General features: G+C 45.5%; 3 protein-coding genes across 17 annotated transcripts in view; 1 reads left to right on the forward strand and 2 right to left on the reverse strand.

The window, feature by feature from the left end:
* lef1 (lymphoid enhancer-binding factor 1) overlaps nucleotides 1-6,363 on the forward strand; it is a 58,288-nt gene extending 51,925 nt beyond the window's left edge. For all 14 annotated transcript variants that reach the window (XM_052464853.1, XM_052464848.1, XM_052464849.1 and 11 more), the window contains one exon: nucleotides 4,796-6,363. In XM_052464853.1, coding sequence (XP_052320813.1) covers nucleotides 4,796-4,878 — 83 coding nt within the window. In that variant the 3' untranslated portion in view covers nucleotides 4,879-6,363. The remainder of the gene's footprint in view (nucleotides 1-4,795) is intronic.
* Nucleotides 6,364-8,495: 2,132 nt separating this feature from the next.
* hadh (hydroxyacyl-CoA dehydrogenase) lies at nucleotides 8,496-11,930 on the reverse strand. The gene is made up of 8 exons (XM_035759564.2): nucleotides 11,701-11,930; nucleotides 10,999-11,127; nucleotides 10,756-10,913; nucleotides 10,097-10,223; nucleotides 9,796-9,885; nucleotides 9,559-9,631; nucleotides 9,255-9,371; nucleotides 8,496-8,952 (listed from the first exon to the last, which is right to left on the reverse strand). Exons 1-8 carry the CDS (start codon nucleotides 11,899-11,901, stop codon nucleotides 8,834-8,836), a joined length of 1,014 nt encoding a protein of 337 aa, XP_035615457.2. The 5' UTR covers nucleotides 11,902-11,930; the 3' UTR covers nucleotides 8,496-8,833.
* A 914-nt stretch (nucleotides 11,931-12,844) lies between these two features.
* Nucleotides 12,845-18,120, reverse strand: LOC118373435 (cytochrome P450 2U1). 2 transcript variants are annotated; one of them, XM_035759565.2, is made up of 6 exons: nucleotides 17,512-18,120; nucleotides 14,822-15,140; nucleotides 14,281-14,615; nucleotides 13,931-14,092; nucleotides 13,544-13,711; nucleotides 12,845-13,274 (listed from the first exon to the last, which is right to left on the reverse strand). In XM_035759565.2, exons 1-6 carry the CDS (start codon nucleotides 17,960-17,962, stop codon nucleotides 13,093-13,095), a joined length of 1,617 nt encoding a protein of 538 aa, XP_035615458.2. In that variant the 5' UTR covers nucleotides 17,963-18,120; the 3' UTR covers nucleotides 12,845-13,092. The 2 variants fall into 2 exon arrangements, 1 of the variants encoding a protein (XP_035615458.2); XR_008065794.1 differs by having other exon boundaries at nucleotides 13,125-13,274; nucleotides 13,544-13,647.
* Nucleotides 18,121-18,148: the final 28 nt, after the last annotated feature.

Raw genomic sequence — 18,148 nt, forward strand, 5'->3', positions numbered from 1 at the left:
TGATTTGGTGCTGGTTGCCTTAAGGCCACAATGGAGGACACACACACACACTCCACCACCACAGCGTTATTAGCGACCTGGGATAATTGGAATGGTTTCGGGGGGCTGTGAAACACTCAGGGATCTCCTGCCTCCTCTTTAAAACTAGACTTGACAAAAAAGGGAAAAAAAGAGTGGCCTTGGCATAAATCAGGGCGACAGCCACCGGCTAATGTTACTGTGGGTTAGGAAGTAGAAACGGAAATGTCCCCTCTCGCGCTCACTCACTCACTCTCAATCACACACACACACACACACACACACACACACACACACACACACACACACACACACACACACACACACACACACACACACACACACACACACACACACACACACACACACACACACACACACACACACACACACACACACACACACAAAGCAGAGCCCTGTGAAGGAGAAAAAGACAACCTCAGCACTTGTGGCCTTCCAGGGGTGTAGCAGCTGTAGTGGAATGTCTAAACTATGCAGGTGTGTTTTAGTCAAACCCTGGACTTAATCTCTTGCCTCTCCTCCTTCAGAGAAAAGTGCTCTCTTTGATACTTCTTAGGGGCACTTGGGGTCCTCTAGTTTACATGTGTGCGACTGAACTGTGCATCCCCCAATGGCACCCTATTTCCTTTATTGTGCACTACTTTTGACCAGGGCCCTATGGGTCCTGACCTAAAGTAGTGCACTATAAAGGGAATAGGGTCCCATTTGGGATGGGTGCCATTTGGGACACAGATATTCACCTAAAGTGGCGCTTTCTGTTGAGACTGGGTCTGTGGGTTTGTTTTGGTTGAGTCACTGGCCTATTGTGCCGAGGTCTGGCCAGCTGCAGGCAGCAACCGTATGAGGGTAGAGCCTCTCCCTCCCTGCTGGGTTTTGTCATGTCTTCTCTACTTCCTCTCCTTCCCTCCCCCTTCTCTGTCTCTCCCCGGTGGCTCCTTGAGACTGCAGATTGAGGGGGTGGTGGGGGTGTGCTGCCTTGTAAAACGTCCCCCCTTCTGAGTTGTTATCTCTGGATCATAAAAGGCCCAAAGGTAACAGAGGGGAGAGATGGGAAGGGGAGAGATGGGAAGGGAAGAGGGGTCACAGGAAGATGTTTTCTTTCTTTCTCTATTTAATAAACACAAAACTCTGTTTTGAGATGTGGCTGAGTTTCTACTTCTGCTGAACAAAATGTGGCTCCTATTGTAGGGGTGTTTCTCTCCCTCTCTTTCCTCCTACTCTCTTTCTCTCTCTGTCCCGTCTTTCCTCCCCGTTCTCCCCTCTCTCCCCTCCTCTCCCTCCCTCCCATCCGATGGTGAGTCTGAGTGGCGGTAGAGCTCCTTTGAAGTGCGCCGCGGCAGAGGGAGCAGTCATTGTACGAGCCCTTTGATAGTGCCGCCCTGGCCTCCAGCCCTCAGCTCCAGCTTTGTAGCTGTGCAGTACTGCGGGGGCACACCACACTACACCACGCCGCGCTTGGCCAGACTTCAGCAGCTCGGGCCCCCAGCGACGGCGCATCAGATGTGGGTAGAGGGGTAAGGAGACAGGGCTCCTACCCCCAGACCCCCAACTCTACCCGAGTCTCACCAGCACATGCCTGAGGTTTGGGCTTTTGGTGGCTCGGTGGGCGGGAGCCTTACCCCCTACCGTTCCTCTCCCCACAATCAAAAACCCTCCCCTCTCCCTTCATCTAGCCTCGTATAGACAGAAACCTCCTTTACACACTTCCCTTTCTCTTTTCTTCTCATCCCCCTCTCCCTCGTTCTGTTTCAAATGACCCCCGGTACATCCCGCCATTATCAACAATACCATTGTCCGTGGTTCCCAGCCCAGACAAGAACAACAACGTCCCCCCCCCCCACCTCTTCCTTCTCAAGCTGATGGCTGCCGGTTGTGGCATTGTCACAATTTAATAGAGAAAGTGAGACTGCCTGAGCCGAGAGGGTGTCGCCAAACAAAACCATAGTTTAAACTCTTCACAGCAAGGTGATTATCTCACCAAAACGGAGCACAGTCAGTGCAAAGGGTGGCCATCGTCTTTTTTTCCTGGTCGTTTTGACTATGTTTCCTGAACTTAATGCTTTGTCTCTCTTAATGCTTTGTTGGATTTGAATAGCCGCCATTTTCCTTTTCTTTCCATCCAGCCAATGCTGTGTTAAAACCTGATTCTGACCATTTAGGAAACTTGGCAGAGAAAATTACAAGAATTTCAGGTTTATTTCCAGATTTGAATGCCATCTTGGAGTAAATTCCAGTTGAGATGTACAAGTTCTGGGTTTCTGTGATTTGGAGTTGATCTCTGAACTCATATTTCATAAAAGAAGAACATTGTCTGTCTAGGTTGCTGACTTTGTGGTCGAGACAGACATGGCAACAAACAGTCAGCTGATTTGGCATTTCCTCCTCTCCTCTCTCTCCCAGAACTCTTTCTTTCTCTTTTTCCTCTCCTCCTCCTCCTCCTCCCTCTCTCCCTCTGCCATGGTAAAGTCTACAGTCCTGCCTGTGTTGGAGACACCTCGCTCCATTTGGCTTATTTTCACTAATTTGTCGGCTGTGTTTTCCTTTTTCATGGAACCAAAAGAAATCCCAGAGTGCCGCTGCAGCGAAGGGAAGGAGGGGGAGGGGGGGAGGAAAGGAGAAGGGGAGGAGTAGAGGAAGGCAGGCGGGACGGGCCCAGCTGCGGGCTCTTTGATTTGCCCCGGTAAGGTGGAGGCGGCGATTGAGAGACGAGGGGCCGTGCCAGTTATCTTAACCTCCCACGCTTCAAAGACCCAGAGCCTGGGCCCCGTTGGTCTCAGTCGCTCCCCCCACCTCCCATCCCCTCCCTGGGCCAAGGAGAGAGAGAGCCAGAGCCAGGACCCGGCCTCCACTGGAACAGAGGAGCGTTTCATTTCCTGCAAAGAAGTCCAGCCAGCATTCCTGAGTGCTAACTGAGGGGAGGGGAGGTGGGCAGAGGGAGAGGGGGCAGGGAAGGGGTCAAGTTGCTTCTGAATCCCGGCGTTTGTGTGTTGGTGTCGGGTGGGTCTGCTGTGAAGCCCTGGCCTGATGCCCCCTCCTGACCCACCACCATCACACCCCTCCATCGCCCCCTCCACCCCCCAGGCTTTTTTTTCCCAAGACAGGAAGGACTAAGCCAGGGCTTTTCATCTTGTGGCCGGGAGGGAAGGAAAAAGCTCCGCAGGACGGGAAGGGGGTGCTGGGGCTGAGGGCTGCGCTCTCAGATCCTGGGATAAAAAGGGGGCAGTGGAGGTAAATAAACAGCGACAGAGGCTCTTTCTCTCTCTGCGGCCCTCAGTACCTCCTCTCCTCCGCCCGGGAGGCTCAGGGTCAGCCATCCCTGGGAAAGGCGGCCTCCGTCCCACTCCCTTTCATCCACATGTGGTAAAGCAATCTGGAGGGAGGGGAGTGTGTGTGTGTGTGTGTGTGTGTGTGTGTGTGTGTGTGTGTGTGTGTGTGTGTGTGTGTGTGTGTGTGTGTGTGTGTGTGTGTGTGTGTGTGTGTGTGTGTGTGTGTGTGTGTGTGTGTGTGTGTGTGTGTGTGTGTGTGTGTGTGTGTGTGTGTGTGTGTGTGTGTGTGTGTGTGTGTGTGTGTGTGTGTGTGTGTGTGTGTGTGTGGTGCCAGGGTGGAGTTGCAGGGCTCAGCTGACTTCTCAATCCACCAAAACACACTTCTTCTCTGACCTCACCACAAGGGAGCGGTCCTTCCACTAATACACCTTCTCTCTCTTTTCTCTCCTCACATCTTTCACTCCCTACCCGGTCAGACATCTACCTCTGAATCTCTTTCCCCTCTTTCCCCTCTCTCTTTGATCACGGATTCTATTTGATGCTGGAAAATAACCAACACCGTCCGTCCGTCAATAACTGAGGCTAACTCTTTTAGCTATGTTCGCCGTAGACCAGTATTTTGAGCAAAACCACTTTTGTGGTTTGACAAACAATTTCCCTTGCATGGATGGGTGGATGGTGGCCGGCGGGGCTTTTTAGAAGGCCCTGTAAAGTGCCTTCTCAGCTTGAGAAGACTCCCTCTACCTCCCCACAGCCCACACACAGCGGTGGCAGCAGAAATGTCAACAAGAAGCTGTATTCTAACTAGATAGCTGGTTGCGTTCAGAGAGAGAGCGGTAAGCAGTAGGTAGATGACATCAGGGTGTCAGTCAGAGAGGGGGCAGAGCAGATGGAGCCAGCTTGGGTCACAGTGACCTGATGTCAGAGTGAGATCAAAGCTAATGCCAACCCACATCCTGTCACTAACCTACGACCTAATGTTCAGTCGGCAACGCCATTACTGCTCTCTGAAGATGGCAGAACTGTAGTGCTCCTTCACTCGTCCAGGTCCTCTGTAGTGTGTGTGTGTGTGTGTGTGTGTGTGTGTGTGTGTGTGTGTGTGTGTGTGTGTGTGTGTGTGTGTGTGTGTGTGTGTGTGTGTGTGTGTGTGTGTGTGTGTGTGTGTGTGTGTGTGTGTGTGTGTGTGTGTGTGTGTGTAGCATTATGAGGATGCAGCACTCATTCAATGTATGTGGGATGTGTGAGACTGTCTGGTTTCAGACGACGTTGACATCAATGTGTTGTTGTGGCTTCATGTGTTTCAGCTCCTTTTTAGTTAGTGAGAGATTTCCCCTCAGACTGAACGGGTTATAAGTGCATTGCATCTCTCTGTTTCTGACCAGTATGAAAGACAGCAATCACTATGGACACGTTTAGGCCACGTTTAGGCCACGTTTAGGCCATCTGTTGTTGTCCATTGAACTGACAATGTTTCTCTCTCTGTCCTTCAGGAGGAAAACGGAACGCTTTCTCCACGTCGTGCAAAGCGAAGGCAGCAGCTATGGCCCCTCTGTTAGAGATGGAGGCCTGCTAGATTCCATCTTATCCCCGACCCCCAAGCCTCAACTCCTGTTCTCAGAGGAACTAGACTTTATACTCCTCTCCTGCAGTGGACTCTCCTATCTGCTGTAGAAACTCTGAACTGAACAAGACAATCACTACTAAAGACCATCATCCAACCGCATGCAAACCCCCCAGCCCCCTGACTCCCCAGCCCTCTGACTCCCCAGCCCCCTCACTCCCCAGCCCCCTCACTCCCCAGCCCCCTCACACCTTTTTTTCTTCTTACAAGCAGCTCTATCTCAATCCAAGGCACTGCACTGAAAACAGTTCAGCGATTTCACTTTGTCAAACACAATTAACACCTCCCCAAACATACCCCTACACCTGTTTCTAAGTTATTCCTAAGTTATTTGCCACCTCCGTTCCTTTCCTTTGTACAGCCCACTATGTTCGACCCATCAACACTCCCCTTTCCCCTCTCTCACTGGATTTCAGACCACATGTTTGGGTTGCGGCCTGACCCAACACCTCTTTAGACTGACTGCACTATCACAAGGAAGATGGAGGGATGTCAATCACATGTTGTCAAGGAAACATCCTCTCACGGCTCCTGTCCTCCATTTTGTTTTTATTTACGACCAGTTGGTGCAAAAAATATCAACATTTTATGATTATAGCTTTTACTTTTGAGTTGGAATTAATTGAATGCTTTTTTGGTATTTTGAACTTGGTTTAAATTTCTCGTTGTATATTTTCAGTGAATGTTTTTTTGTTTTTTTTATATATATATATACTGGTATATATGAAAATAAGCTTTGAACACAGGAAAGCCATTTGTTTTCTTGTTAAAGCGTCTTGCAGAAAAATGAAAATTAAGGCTTCTTTTGATACTATTTGTAACAAATAGTGACCTTGACTCGAGTCTTGCTCAGATGTAAGATAAAGCTCAGTATGTGTACTTTTTAAAGAAACTGTCAGGATATGTCACTTTTCTTGGTATTTTTGCAGGCAACGTTAGGACAAAGGCAAGTGGTTGCTCAGAGGCCTATATTTTATTGTTCTAAACTGACAAATGAAGCAGATATATATTTACCCCAGCACTTGGCAGTGTTCATTTTATTGCCATCAGGGTTGGGGTCAATTCCAGTCAATTCAGAAAGTTAACCAAATTACAATTGCAATTTGACATTTTCCTCATTGGAAAGCATTGAAGAGAAGTTGGAGTTGGGATTTCAGTGTACTTCCTGAATTGACCCCAAGCTTGACTGCGATGGACTTTTCTCTTCTCTATCTGGTAACTGTGGTCTTTTTGCCCATGTTGTTTATTCCATGCATTTCTGTAACATTTCATTGATTTTATGCTCTATTTTTAGTATTACTTGATGCATTTTTTATTCATTGTCGTATTTTGAATCACTGTCATCTTGGTATAAGCACTTTGCTTCCCAAGAAGGTCACATTTTAACAGTTTCAACATGTTTTGTTTTTTAAAGAAAAATAAAAAGGTATTGGCTCATTTGATCTCCCGACCAGATTTATGTGATAGAGGGTGTACCTTACTTACAGGGCTGGTTTCCGGGAGAGAGATTAAGCCTAGTCTTAGTTCAGTCTAAAAAACAATTCTTCATTGAGCATTGTTTTTAGTCTAGGGCTAAATCTCAGTCCAGGAAACCAGCCCAATAATCTTGTAGCTTGTGATCATTTGTCAGCCCATCATATGATTCCTATCCAGAAATTCTGCATTTGACAACACTGCCACTTAGTGGTCTTAAATAGAACTACCAAGTGGAAGTATTGACTATAAATCATTCAAATCTCGAGGGGAAACTTCAAAAGGCTCTAAAACCGACCAATTAAAACTCCAGCAGCATGCCGAGACTGAGGTTACATTCATACAGTCTTACGGCTATGCTGACAAAAGGCTAAATCTACCTGAGTATTGAAGCCGCTCTTCAACAGTGAAATCCATGGAAAAAGGTGAGATGTGATGTCTCATGTATCCAAGATGATCAATTTAATGCCGGGATATAAAGAGGGTAATATTTTTGAATTGAGTAGTAGGGATAACATCAAAAGAACTCTTGAAACAATATTAGAAATGAACAGTGGGGTTGAACACGCAGGGGTTGTTGACTGACCATACAGTACATTCAGAAAGTATTCAGACCCCTTCCCTTTTTCCACATTGTTACATTACAGCCTTATTCTAGAAAAAAATTGCTTTTAAAAATCCCTACTCAATCTACACACAACACCCCATGATGAAGCAAAAACAGGTTATACATAGGTTTTTTTCCTTCTTAAGTACACAAGTATTCAGACCCTTTGCTATGAGACTCGAAATTGAGCTCAGGTGCATCCTGTTTCCATTCATAATCTTTCAGATGTTTCTACAACTTGGGTGTCCACCTGTGGCAAATTCAGTTGATTGGACATGATTTGGAAAGGCACACGTGTCTATATAAGGTCCCACAGTTGACCGCATGTCAGAGCAAAAACCAAGCCAAAACGTTGAAGGATTTGTCCGTAGAGCTCGGAGACAGGATTGTGTCAAGGCACAGATCTGGGGCACATTTCTGCAGCATTGAAGGTCACCAAGAACATGGTGGCCTCCTTCATTCTTAAATAGAATAAGTTTGGAACCATCAAGACTCTTTCCAGAGCTGGCTGTCTGTCCAAACTGCGCAATCAGGGGAGAAGTGCCCTGATCAGGGAGGTGACCCAAAACCCAATGGTCACTCTGACAGAGCTATAGAGTTCCTCTGTGGAGGAAGGGCAACCATCTCTGCAGCACTCCACCAATCAGGCATTTATGGTAGAGTGGCCAGACGGAAGCCACTCCTTAGTAAAAGGCACATGACAGCCCGCTTGGAGTTTGCTAAAAGGCACCTAAAGGACTCTCAGGCCATGAGAAACAAGAATGCCAAGCGTCACATCTGTTTTTCAGCGGCAGGGACTGGGAGACTAGTCAGGATCGAGGGAAAGATGAACGGAGCAAAGTACAGAGATCTATGATGAAAGCCTGCTTCAGAGCACTCAGGACCTGACTGTAGCCAAGGTTCACCTTCCAACAGGACAATGACCGTAAGCACACAGCCGAGACAACACAGGAGTGGCTTCAGGACAAGTCCCTGAATGTCCTTTGAACCCGAGCTAACATCTCTGGAGACCAGAAAATAGCTGAGCAGCAATGCTCCCCATCCAACCTGACAGAGCTTGAGGATCTGCTGAGAAGAATGGGTGAATCTCCCCAAATACAGGTGTGCCAAGCTTGTAGACAAATCATACCCAAGAATAAGAGGCTGTAATCACTGGCAACGGTGCTTCAACAAAGTACAGAGTAAAGGGTCTGAATACTTATTTAAATGTGATATTTCCATTTATTTAATACATTTGCAAAAAATGTATATAAACCTGTTGTTGTTTTGTTGTTATGGGGTATTGTCTGTAGATTGATGAGGACAAAAAACAATCCAATACATTTTAGAATAAGGCTGTAATGTAACAAAATGTGGAAAAAGTCAAGGGGTCTGAATACTTTCTGAATGCACTGGGTATCATTAATGGCAGGGTGTGTTGGCTCAAAGGTCCAGAGGCAAATCCATCCCTAGAAAACAACTGTATGAATAGAAATCTCAGAACAACCTATGGGAAGCATTTGGAAAAGTCAGTTTAATGCCACAAACTCAGTTACTTACAAACCACACATAAAGATGACATTCAGAATATACAGTCAAGACAGATTTGAATTGATAACACCGGTCTACCATTCTTCAGGAAGGCACCGAGGGTCGTAGCAGCTGCATCTCTGTTCTACCGTTGTCAAAATTAACCAGCGGTTCTTTCTATTATCATTCATGCCCTTATCAGTACTGGGAGGGGGACTACATGATCTTGTCCAATCGGAAGCGCTTATTTTCATTTTCCATTTTGTCACGGTGTGCCTTAATGAACAGGCTCCAGCTCGTGTTGATTCTGGGGCGGGGTTACTTGTACTTGTAGAAGCCCTCTCCGGTCTTCTTGCCGAACTTGCCCTCGGCCACCAGCTTGTTCAGCATCTCACTGGGCTGCATCAGCGGGTTGCCAGGATCCTTCTCAACCCAGCCTGGAATCAAGTTATCAACACAAACGGTTCACTTTAACTAACTGCTTTTGCATTGGTTTTACACTACCTGCATCTACTTCATTTGATGTTTTTGTTTCTTCAAATATTCATCACCATTTTCAAAGACCACCGGCACCTCTCGTCCATCTCACCATTCTATAACCAAAACAGTCCTCTGCCCCTGTGCCATATGACATGCAGTTATTTCGATTGGGCCTGTTCCTAGCTGCTAATATAGTCTTCTTTTGGTACTGAAATCACTCTGTAATCGGAACACACTTGTGAAGCAGCCCAACACTCACCGTCCATGATGAACTTAGCCGTGTCCAGTCCTACGTAGTCCAGCAGCTCAAAGGGCCCCATGGGATACCCAGCTCCCAGCTTCATGGCAATATCAATGTCCTCCTTTGACCCGTGGCCTGACGAGAAGAGCACACACACACACACACACACTCAGCCATTGACTGAATGAAGGGTGACAACGGTTTCATATACAGACAACTATGTTTTGTTAACCATAGATGTTCATACATAACCATTTGTCACATCCCTCTTGGTGCAGATGCAATTTTCATTCATATACAGGCAAAACATTTGGTGGTATACCTCTCTCATGTAGCCTGATGGCTTCCATCATGTAGGGCACCAGCAGGCGGTTCACAATGAACCCAGGAGTGTCCTGGAGATGACCATAACGTACTGACGTTAGTGAACCGTTTATAACGCATCTGAATGGCACATGATGAACATAATGTATGGTGTAATATGGTCACTGCATTATCTTTAAAGGTGTACAATACTAGTGAAATACTTTATTTTTGTTCAAATGAGCGAGGATCTTACTTTGCAGGACACTGGCGTCTTTCCCAGTGCTTTGCTGAAAGCGAGGAGGGAATCGAAGGTGTCCTGGCTTGTGGCTGATGTTCCAATCACCTGAAGAGGACACGTAAACTACTTAACATCTTTCAATTGAATCTAGTTGATAAGGAGAGCAAGCCCAGTGTCATATTTTAAAGCAACTTACGTACGTTTCTAATTTAAACATCGCCATCATGACACAAAAAATAACTGCTTTGCGGGAGACTATATAGACTAATCATAGGGAGAGATGTCCTAAAATGTACACCACACTATTGATCCTTACCTCTACCAGCTTCATCATGGGGACGGGGTTGAAGAAGTGCAGCCCTCCAAATCTGTCCAGCCTGCTGGTGGAGCTGGCTATGTCGGTGATGGGCAGAGAGGATGTGTTGCTGGCGAAAATGGTGTGTCTTAAAATAGAGGAACCAAAAACATCAGGCAACAAGCAAACCCCCATGAGGTACATTCCAATTAGTAACATCAATTATGTGGGATACACAATGCCTTTCCTTTTGAAATATTTTATTTTAATTAGAATAGTTCTAAAATAGTCTATTTTAAGCACATTTCAAGGATACCGGCATAGCTTTATAGTAAGATTAGAAAAAAAGCTCAAATGCAGAAAGGAATTTGGATATTTAGGCTACACATTCAAAACAGCAACAACAAACGTTTTCTCATCAAACAGCACCTGCTCTGGCTTGATGTTCATCTCAACACTGATCATCGATAGCTAACTCCTATGGTTATTGACAAAGTCCCAGGCAGGGCAGACAGGACAGTGCTTATGTGGTTTGGATTCACACTCGCCTGGCGAGTAACCTTCAGACCAAAGACATGGGTTGGACCCACAAGCTAATGCCTAGGATTCAGCTCAGTGGGGTAAGACGGTCTTGTGGTGTGTAGGAGACACGGGTTCAAGCCCTAGCCGGTCATACTTACGCTGGTGCCACTTTGTCCAGAGCACCAAAGAGGCCCTGTTTGATCTTGAGGTTCTCCACGATGGCCTCCAGCACCAAGTCTGTACTCCCCACCACAGACGCTGCGTCTGTCGATATGGACACGTTGGCCATCACCTTGGCAATAAACTCTGCTCCTGCCTGCAACATACATGATGACTGTCAAATGAAGTTCTGCCAACATTTCCTCATTGGAAACAGCAACATTAACATATTAGTGACCAACATCTGGCTTGTCAGCGAACTTCTTCTTGACCACCCTCTTCAGGCTGCCTTCTATTCCCTTGGCGGATCTCTTCAGGATTTCCTCATTTGTGTCAACTAGCACCACCGAATGGCCCGTTGTAGCAGCAACCTATTAGAAAGGGGGAACACAAGTGCGAGTTGTGAGTGGGTGGGACAGGTGTTCACCAGGTTGGACTGTCAAAACGTCACTTTGGTAATAGAACTCCTGAATTGAAGGACATTTCAGGTAGGTAACAAAAACCCTTCTATAACTAGCTAGCTAAAGTAGATAGAGGTCAAAGGCCACCTCCTGCTGCTATCTTCACCATCTGTGTTGTGCACTGATCAACCTGAGACAGCTTGTGAGACATACTGTACTTCTTACCCAGACATGAACAACCGTTGCTTATAATACAGAGTTGTGTTACCGATTAGCCTGCACAACTTATCCCCTGAATTGCCTTGGTTGGCTTCTCAAGTGGGTATCTAACAAGCTAGTTAATAGCAAGCTGGCGTTTAGCTAACCAACAGTAGTCGGTAAGTTCGTGCACTTCATTGCTATATTTAACTGGCTTGTTAGCTAGTCTTGCAGCATTAGCTACACAGCTGGTTAGCTTACAAGATAACTAGTTAGCCTCTGTAGCTAGCTAGCAAGCTAATGTTAGCAAACAAATTTCGGTCATTAACAGTTAACGATAACTACCTGTGCGATACCTGCACCCATCTGACCACCCCCGATGATCGTAACGTGTTTGATCGCTGCATTTCGGACTGCAGAAGAGGAGAGACCTCTGATGACTTGGTGAGTGAAGAAAGCCATGGTTTGCAAGGCGGAGAGGACCGCACCAGAATGAAGGAGCTGGCTGTGGCTGAACGTACAGGCAGACTGACACTCAGACACCATGGAAAGTAGGAAGGTCGTTGTGTGGCGGTGGTCACGTGACTATTTAGCCCGTTCCATGACCTTTCACACAGTTTTGATGTGGTGTGTTTTATTAGATTCCAACTATTGCTATGATATAGAAATGAGTCAATAATACCATTGTAGTTTGATAGGATGCAAGAGCACTTTCTATTGAAAGACAAGAATAGTGTGTGCAACAGATGCATTAAAGCACATCAAGATCATAATGCAATAGATATTCAAAATCATTTTAGACTTTTAAACTTATTTCAGTCAAGTGAAATACAAATGACAAAATACTCAATTAATTTAAATACATATTTCAAAAACATGTAACAGAATACTGGCCATCAGTAACAGTGGATTAACGCACCAAAATACAAAGGGTATGAAAAATATAAGCTATGTAAAATATTTTATCACATAACAGAAGGTTTTTGTCTTTAATATTTACTGTTGCCTTGTTTAGAAGATAGAGCTGAAGGAAAAAAATTGTTGAGGGAACATAAGGGCCCTGGGAACATTGGGCCCTGGGAACATTGGGCCCTGGGAACATTAGGCCCTGGGAACATTGGGCCCTGGGAACATTAGGCCCTGGGAACATAGGGCCCTGGGAACATTAGGCCCTGGGAACATTAGGCCCTGGGAACATTAGGCCCTGGGAACATTAGGCCCTGGGAACATTGGGAACATTGGACCCTGGGAACATTAGGCCCTGGGGGCCCTGGGAACATAGGGCCCTGGGAACATAGGGCCCTGGGAACAGACATGGTCCCCCTGCATTGCACCCATTTAGTTTAGAAGGAACTCCCAATACCTTTGCATAGCAACTATGCAAAAAAACATTTAAGACTGGGTGGCATCGGTAGCAACATGACAAAAATAACTAAACCTGATTTTTGTCTGGACGATATCTTCTGGTGGAAGAATTAAATAGTATGAATTGACTTATCAAAATAATGTTTTAATTAAAATATGTTATTCATTGTTATTTTAGTAACAGTTTTATAAAAGCAATAAGGCACGAGGCAGTATCATGAATACAGTTACAGACAAATGGGTTGACTGGCTGATGCTGTCACATCGGGCCAACTAGCGCCGTTTACCTGTGACTGTATTCATGATACACCACTTCCTCTTGTGCCTTATGGCTTAATTACAGTGTCAGCGGTTGTTGTTCGTCTGGTGGCCTCACCGCCGGGGCCTCACAGTCACAGTGTATGAGCAGGGGGCCAGGGTGAGGCCAAAGCGCCCGTGCATGGGAGGAGGGGCCAGCCCCTCTGGCAGTCTGAAACTGAAGGCCTGTAGTAGGCTGGTGAACATCAGAAAAAGCTCCATCTTAGCCAGCTGCTCGCCCATACACACCCTGCGTCCTGGGAAAGAGAGGGAGAGATACACTGTAAAGATGCACATTAAGTCATGTGTCATACTAAGTGCATTCCAATAATCAAGTAAGACTGTGAAATCAAATTATTGAAATGTTCAGTCGTGGCCTTTTGAACCTAACTGTAAATGTCCACAGTAGAAAGGCTTTATACTCAGTGTATACCGTGTAACTACACTCCTGTTGGCCAATCGTAGAGCAAGTCGCTAATGGGACACCCCACATACGTCTGTCGAGAGAGACTGCCGAACAACCTACCTATTCCGAATGGTATGAAGCACTCTTTCCTCAGGAGATTCCCCTGGTCGTCTAGGAAACGAGAGGGGTTGAAGTCGTCTGGCTCCTCCCACACAGTGGGATCCCTATGGACAGACCACAGGTTGGGGATGATCACTGTGCCCTTAGGGATCGTATAGCCACGGAACTCTGCAAGACAACAACAGACGAACCATAGCGAAAGGGTTGTACTCTCCTGTTTCTGCTGCAGCAGCCTAGTCCCTCTTGTAGTGTTGGTCTGGTGGAACTGACTGACCAAGTTGTTGAGAAAGCAATTCAATACAACTTTATTGATCTGACTGTGCATAACGGGAGAGTCAGGTTCTACCATAGAATTAGAATGACTAGTATGGGTTTCTCTCTCCTCACCTGTGGTCTCTGAGGCCATGTGAGGGATGGCCAGGGGGACCACCACAGTCATCCTCTGCACCTCCATGATGGTGGCCTCCGTGAACGGCAGGCTGCCTTTATCAGTGAGAGACGGGACCCTGTCTGGGCCCACCACTGCATCGATCTCCGCCTGCACCCTCTCTGTGGTGTGAACGGGTACAAATGACATGGAAAACATTATTACAAAGAAACGAGCGTTGGGAAACAGGACACTGGATATGTTACACAAAGCATTATGATTGGGCACTGTACTACATCATGCTTCAACAAGGAGTTCTCTTTAGGTTCCATTGAACTGGTCCTCCACACCCCTCTTTCTGATGTAGTACCTTGGATATCTGGATACACGACCATGTAGAGCATCATCCACAGCACTGTGTTGGTGGTGGTATCAGTACCAGCGATGAAGAGGTCTCCTATGATGTAGAATAGATAGTCCTCTGAGAAGCTACTGTCTGTCTCCCCAGCGGCCTCCTGGGCCAGCATCTCTACCAGGTACATGTCTATGAGATCTCTGGGGTTGGCTGGGTCTAACGTCTCTCTGTGTCTGGTGATGATCTGCTTCAGGAAGGCAGTGATGTCCCTTTCCACTTGCCGTACCTCTCTGAAGACACCGAAGGGCAGGTAGTAGAGCAGGGGGAAGACATTGATGAGGACCGCCGCGCTGTTAGAATAGAATAGAGTAGAATAGATACGTTACTGCCTGTTTTCTGGGAGGAACTGAAATGTGTTAAGCGCTTAAGGGCACACAGCAGGAACTTCTACTTGAGATCAGAGGACCAGCAGCTCTCCAGTTGTCAGTTCAATTCTCACGTCTTTGAACCAGTTAACCTTCCGGCTACTGATCCACATCTCTAACCTCTAGGCTACCTGTTGGCAATGATCTCTAGGCCGCGGGCCATCAGGTCCAGCAGGGCGCCAAACTCCCGGTCAGTGTGGTGGAAGCGCTGGCCCAGGGCGATGTAGGAGATTACGTTGGACACAGAGTTAGTTATCAGAGGGGTCAGGTCCACTCCTGAACCCTCAGTATCTTCCTCGCTGAGACGCAGCAGCTCAGATTTGACCACAGTCAGCCCCTCAAGGATACAGGGCTCCAGGCTCAACTTGCCCAGGCCAAAGTTCCGCAGCGTGGTGTGGCAGAACTTGCGCTGCCTTCTCCATACTGGTCCATAAGGTGCAAAAACTATGCCTAAGGTTCAGAGAAATGATAAGAGGCGAGGACGGTTAATAGTGCTGTCACTACACATATGTAATTATTTACAGAGCAAAATTACATTTCTCTTTCTTTTTCTGCTTGGAAAATATAACAGACCAATATAATATAACAATAGAATATAATAGAACAATATTTGGATAAAAGCGTCTGCTAAATGGCATATATTATTATTATTATATTAATAGAACAATAGAATAGAACAGACCAATATAATATAGCAATAGAATATAACAATATAATATAATAGAACAATAGAATATAACAGAACAATATAATAGAACAATATAATATAATATAGCAATAGAATATAATAGAATAATAGAATATAACAGACCAATAGAATAGAACACTAGAATAGAACAATATAACATAACAATAGAGCAACAGAATAGAACATACCGATAGAATAGAACAATACAATAGAAAATACCAATAGAATAGAACAGACCAATATAATAGAACAATAGAATAGAGCAATAGAATAGAACAATACAAGAGAACAATAGAATATAACAATAGAAGAGAACAGACCGATATATTATAACAATATAATAGAACAATATAATAGAACACTAGAATGGAACAGAACAATATAATAACATAACAATCTAATAGAACATACCAATAAAATAGAACAATTGAATAGATCAATTGAATAGAATAAATAATATAACAATAGAATAGAGACAAAGGAGAGGAGGGCTTGTTTTGTTTATAGTTAATCCATGAGGTGCTCTTTGATCATGGGATGAAATACTATAAAACTAAAAGAAGTTGATGCTGGATAGTAAACAATGCCAGAACAGAAAGACAACACATTCAAGATATGGAGATTAACAAAATTAACATGGAATAACAACAATGCAACACCACAAAATAAATAAATAAAAGGAAAAAAATAACTGTGTACACGTGACCTCATGTTACCAAATTTAAGAATGTAGAATCAAAAAATAATGCCCATATTTTACAGGAAAGGAGAATAATCCATTTCCTCATTTCGACCTGGCAATACAGTGGCCTTTAGTTTAAAGATCCAGAACGTTTTGCATGGTGGGAGGTGTTTGAGATCCCTGCCAGTACTGGGGACCACTTCAATGGCCATGGCTTTCAGAGAGTTTGGGCTGCCTATGTGGTGTACAGGCTGCCTATGTGGTGTACAGGCTACCTATGTGGTGTACAGGCTGCCTATGTGGTGTACAGGCTGCCTATGTGGTGTACAGGCTGCCTATGTGGTGTACAGGCTGCCTATGTGGTGTACAGGCTGCCTATGTGGTGTACAGGCTGCCTATGTGGTGTACAGGCTGGTGGTGTACAGGCTGCCTATGTGGTGTACAGGCTGCCTATGTGGTGTACAGGCTGCCTATGTGGTGTACAGGCTGCCTATGTGGTGTACAGGCTGCCTATGTGGTGTACAGGCTGACTATGTGGTGTACAGGCTGCCTATGTGGTGTACAGGCTGCCTATGTGGTGTACAGGCTGCCCAGGTGGGTGCTTTTACATAGGATGTACCTAGAGAAGGCTCAAGGACAGGGTGTCTGAACATGCCTATGCTATAAGGACTGCTAACGACATATATCCTTTGGCTAAACATTACAGACAGATTGGCCATGCCAGCCCAAACCCTCTTAAAGCCATGGCCATTGAAGTGGTTCCCATTTCTCGCAGGTGGGGGGGTGATAGTCTCAAACGCCTCCTAAAATGCGAAACGCTCTGGATCTTTAAACTAATGGCCACTCTATTGCCAGGTCTAAATGAGGAAATGGATTATTCTCATTTCCTGTAAAAGATGGGGTTTCTTTTTTGGTTCTCCATTCTTAAGTTTGGTAACGAGCTCACGTGTAGACAGTTCGTTTCTTCCTTTTATGATGTTGCATTTCTTTCTCTTGTTATGCCATGTTTATTTGTGTTCATCTTTGTATCTTGAATGTGTTTTTCCCCCCATTTTTTTTACTTGATCAATTACATATTGTAATAAAGTGAGTCACTTCCTGTGAGAGTTGGGATATACACCTGTTCATACACCACTATTCTTTGTCACCCTGATGAAAGCTGATATAGCCGCAACACGTCGGTGTAAGCCACAACGAAGGAGTTTACATTTTTCTGTTACATGAGAGTGCCTTGATTACTTCTGGAAGTTCGTTTGCACAAAGGCTTTTCCGGCATTGTTTACTATCTAGCATCAACTTATTTTTGTTTTATAGAACAATAGAATATTCACCGGGCAAAACGCTCATCCAAGACCGCTCATACGATGAGTAAAATCGACTCAGCAAAATCTATGGACTATTGTGCTTTCATGCGTTATTACGCACAGGTTGAGTCTAGAAGCAGCACTTACCTTTCCGCTTTGTCATGATGGTAACGGTGGGAATCTCTGGTCTGTCGGAGAACACATCTGCCCGGTTTGAGAGGGCATCCCTGACCACTTCATATCCGTTCAGTACTACTACCAGCTGACTCCCTACCCACATACTGTAGATGTTACCGTAAACCTTAGCTTGTTCCGTGATAATAACCTGAGGCGAAATTAGAGCTCGTGTCTTTGACATTGGGACGTCCTTCTCTCCCCAGCCTCCAAACCTCCTCCAGATGAAATTGGGAACCAGAAACCCGCCGAAATTTCCAACTATTGGCCATGGTTTAGGACCAGGAGGAATATTGGAGAAATCCTGGTGTTTGCGAAATGTGTGCATTAGACAATAGACGGCCACGAATACTGTCAAGGCCAGAATGCAGACATGGGACGGCGCAGAAGTGCCCAGGAGCTCGTGCCATAATTCCATAACCATGTCGTTTATATCGGCTGCAAAGCAGAAAAAAATACCTCGTAATCCTTGGAAACGAGTTGAATATTTAGACTATTCGAAGTATATTTTGAAAGTTTAAATATGCTTTTCAAGGGTCTGCCATGCTATTTGTTTGCGTACGCAAACGACGCATGGGGAGTCCTAGCTTCCTATTGGTGGGTGAGAGAA

Source organism: Oncorhynchus keta, chromosome 16 (genome assembly GCF_023373465.1).
Source record: "Oncorhynchus keta strain PuntledgeMale-10-30-2019 chromosome 16, Oket_V2, whole genome shotgun sequence".
Lineage (NCBI taxonomy): Eukaryota > Metazoa > Chordata > Actinopteri > Salmoniformes > Salmonidae > Oncorhynchus > Oncorhynchus keta.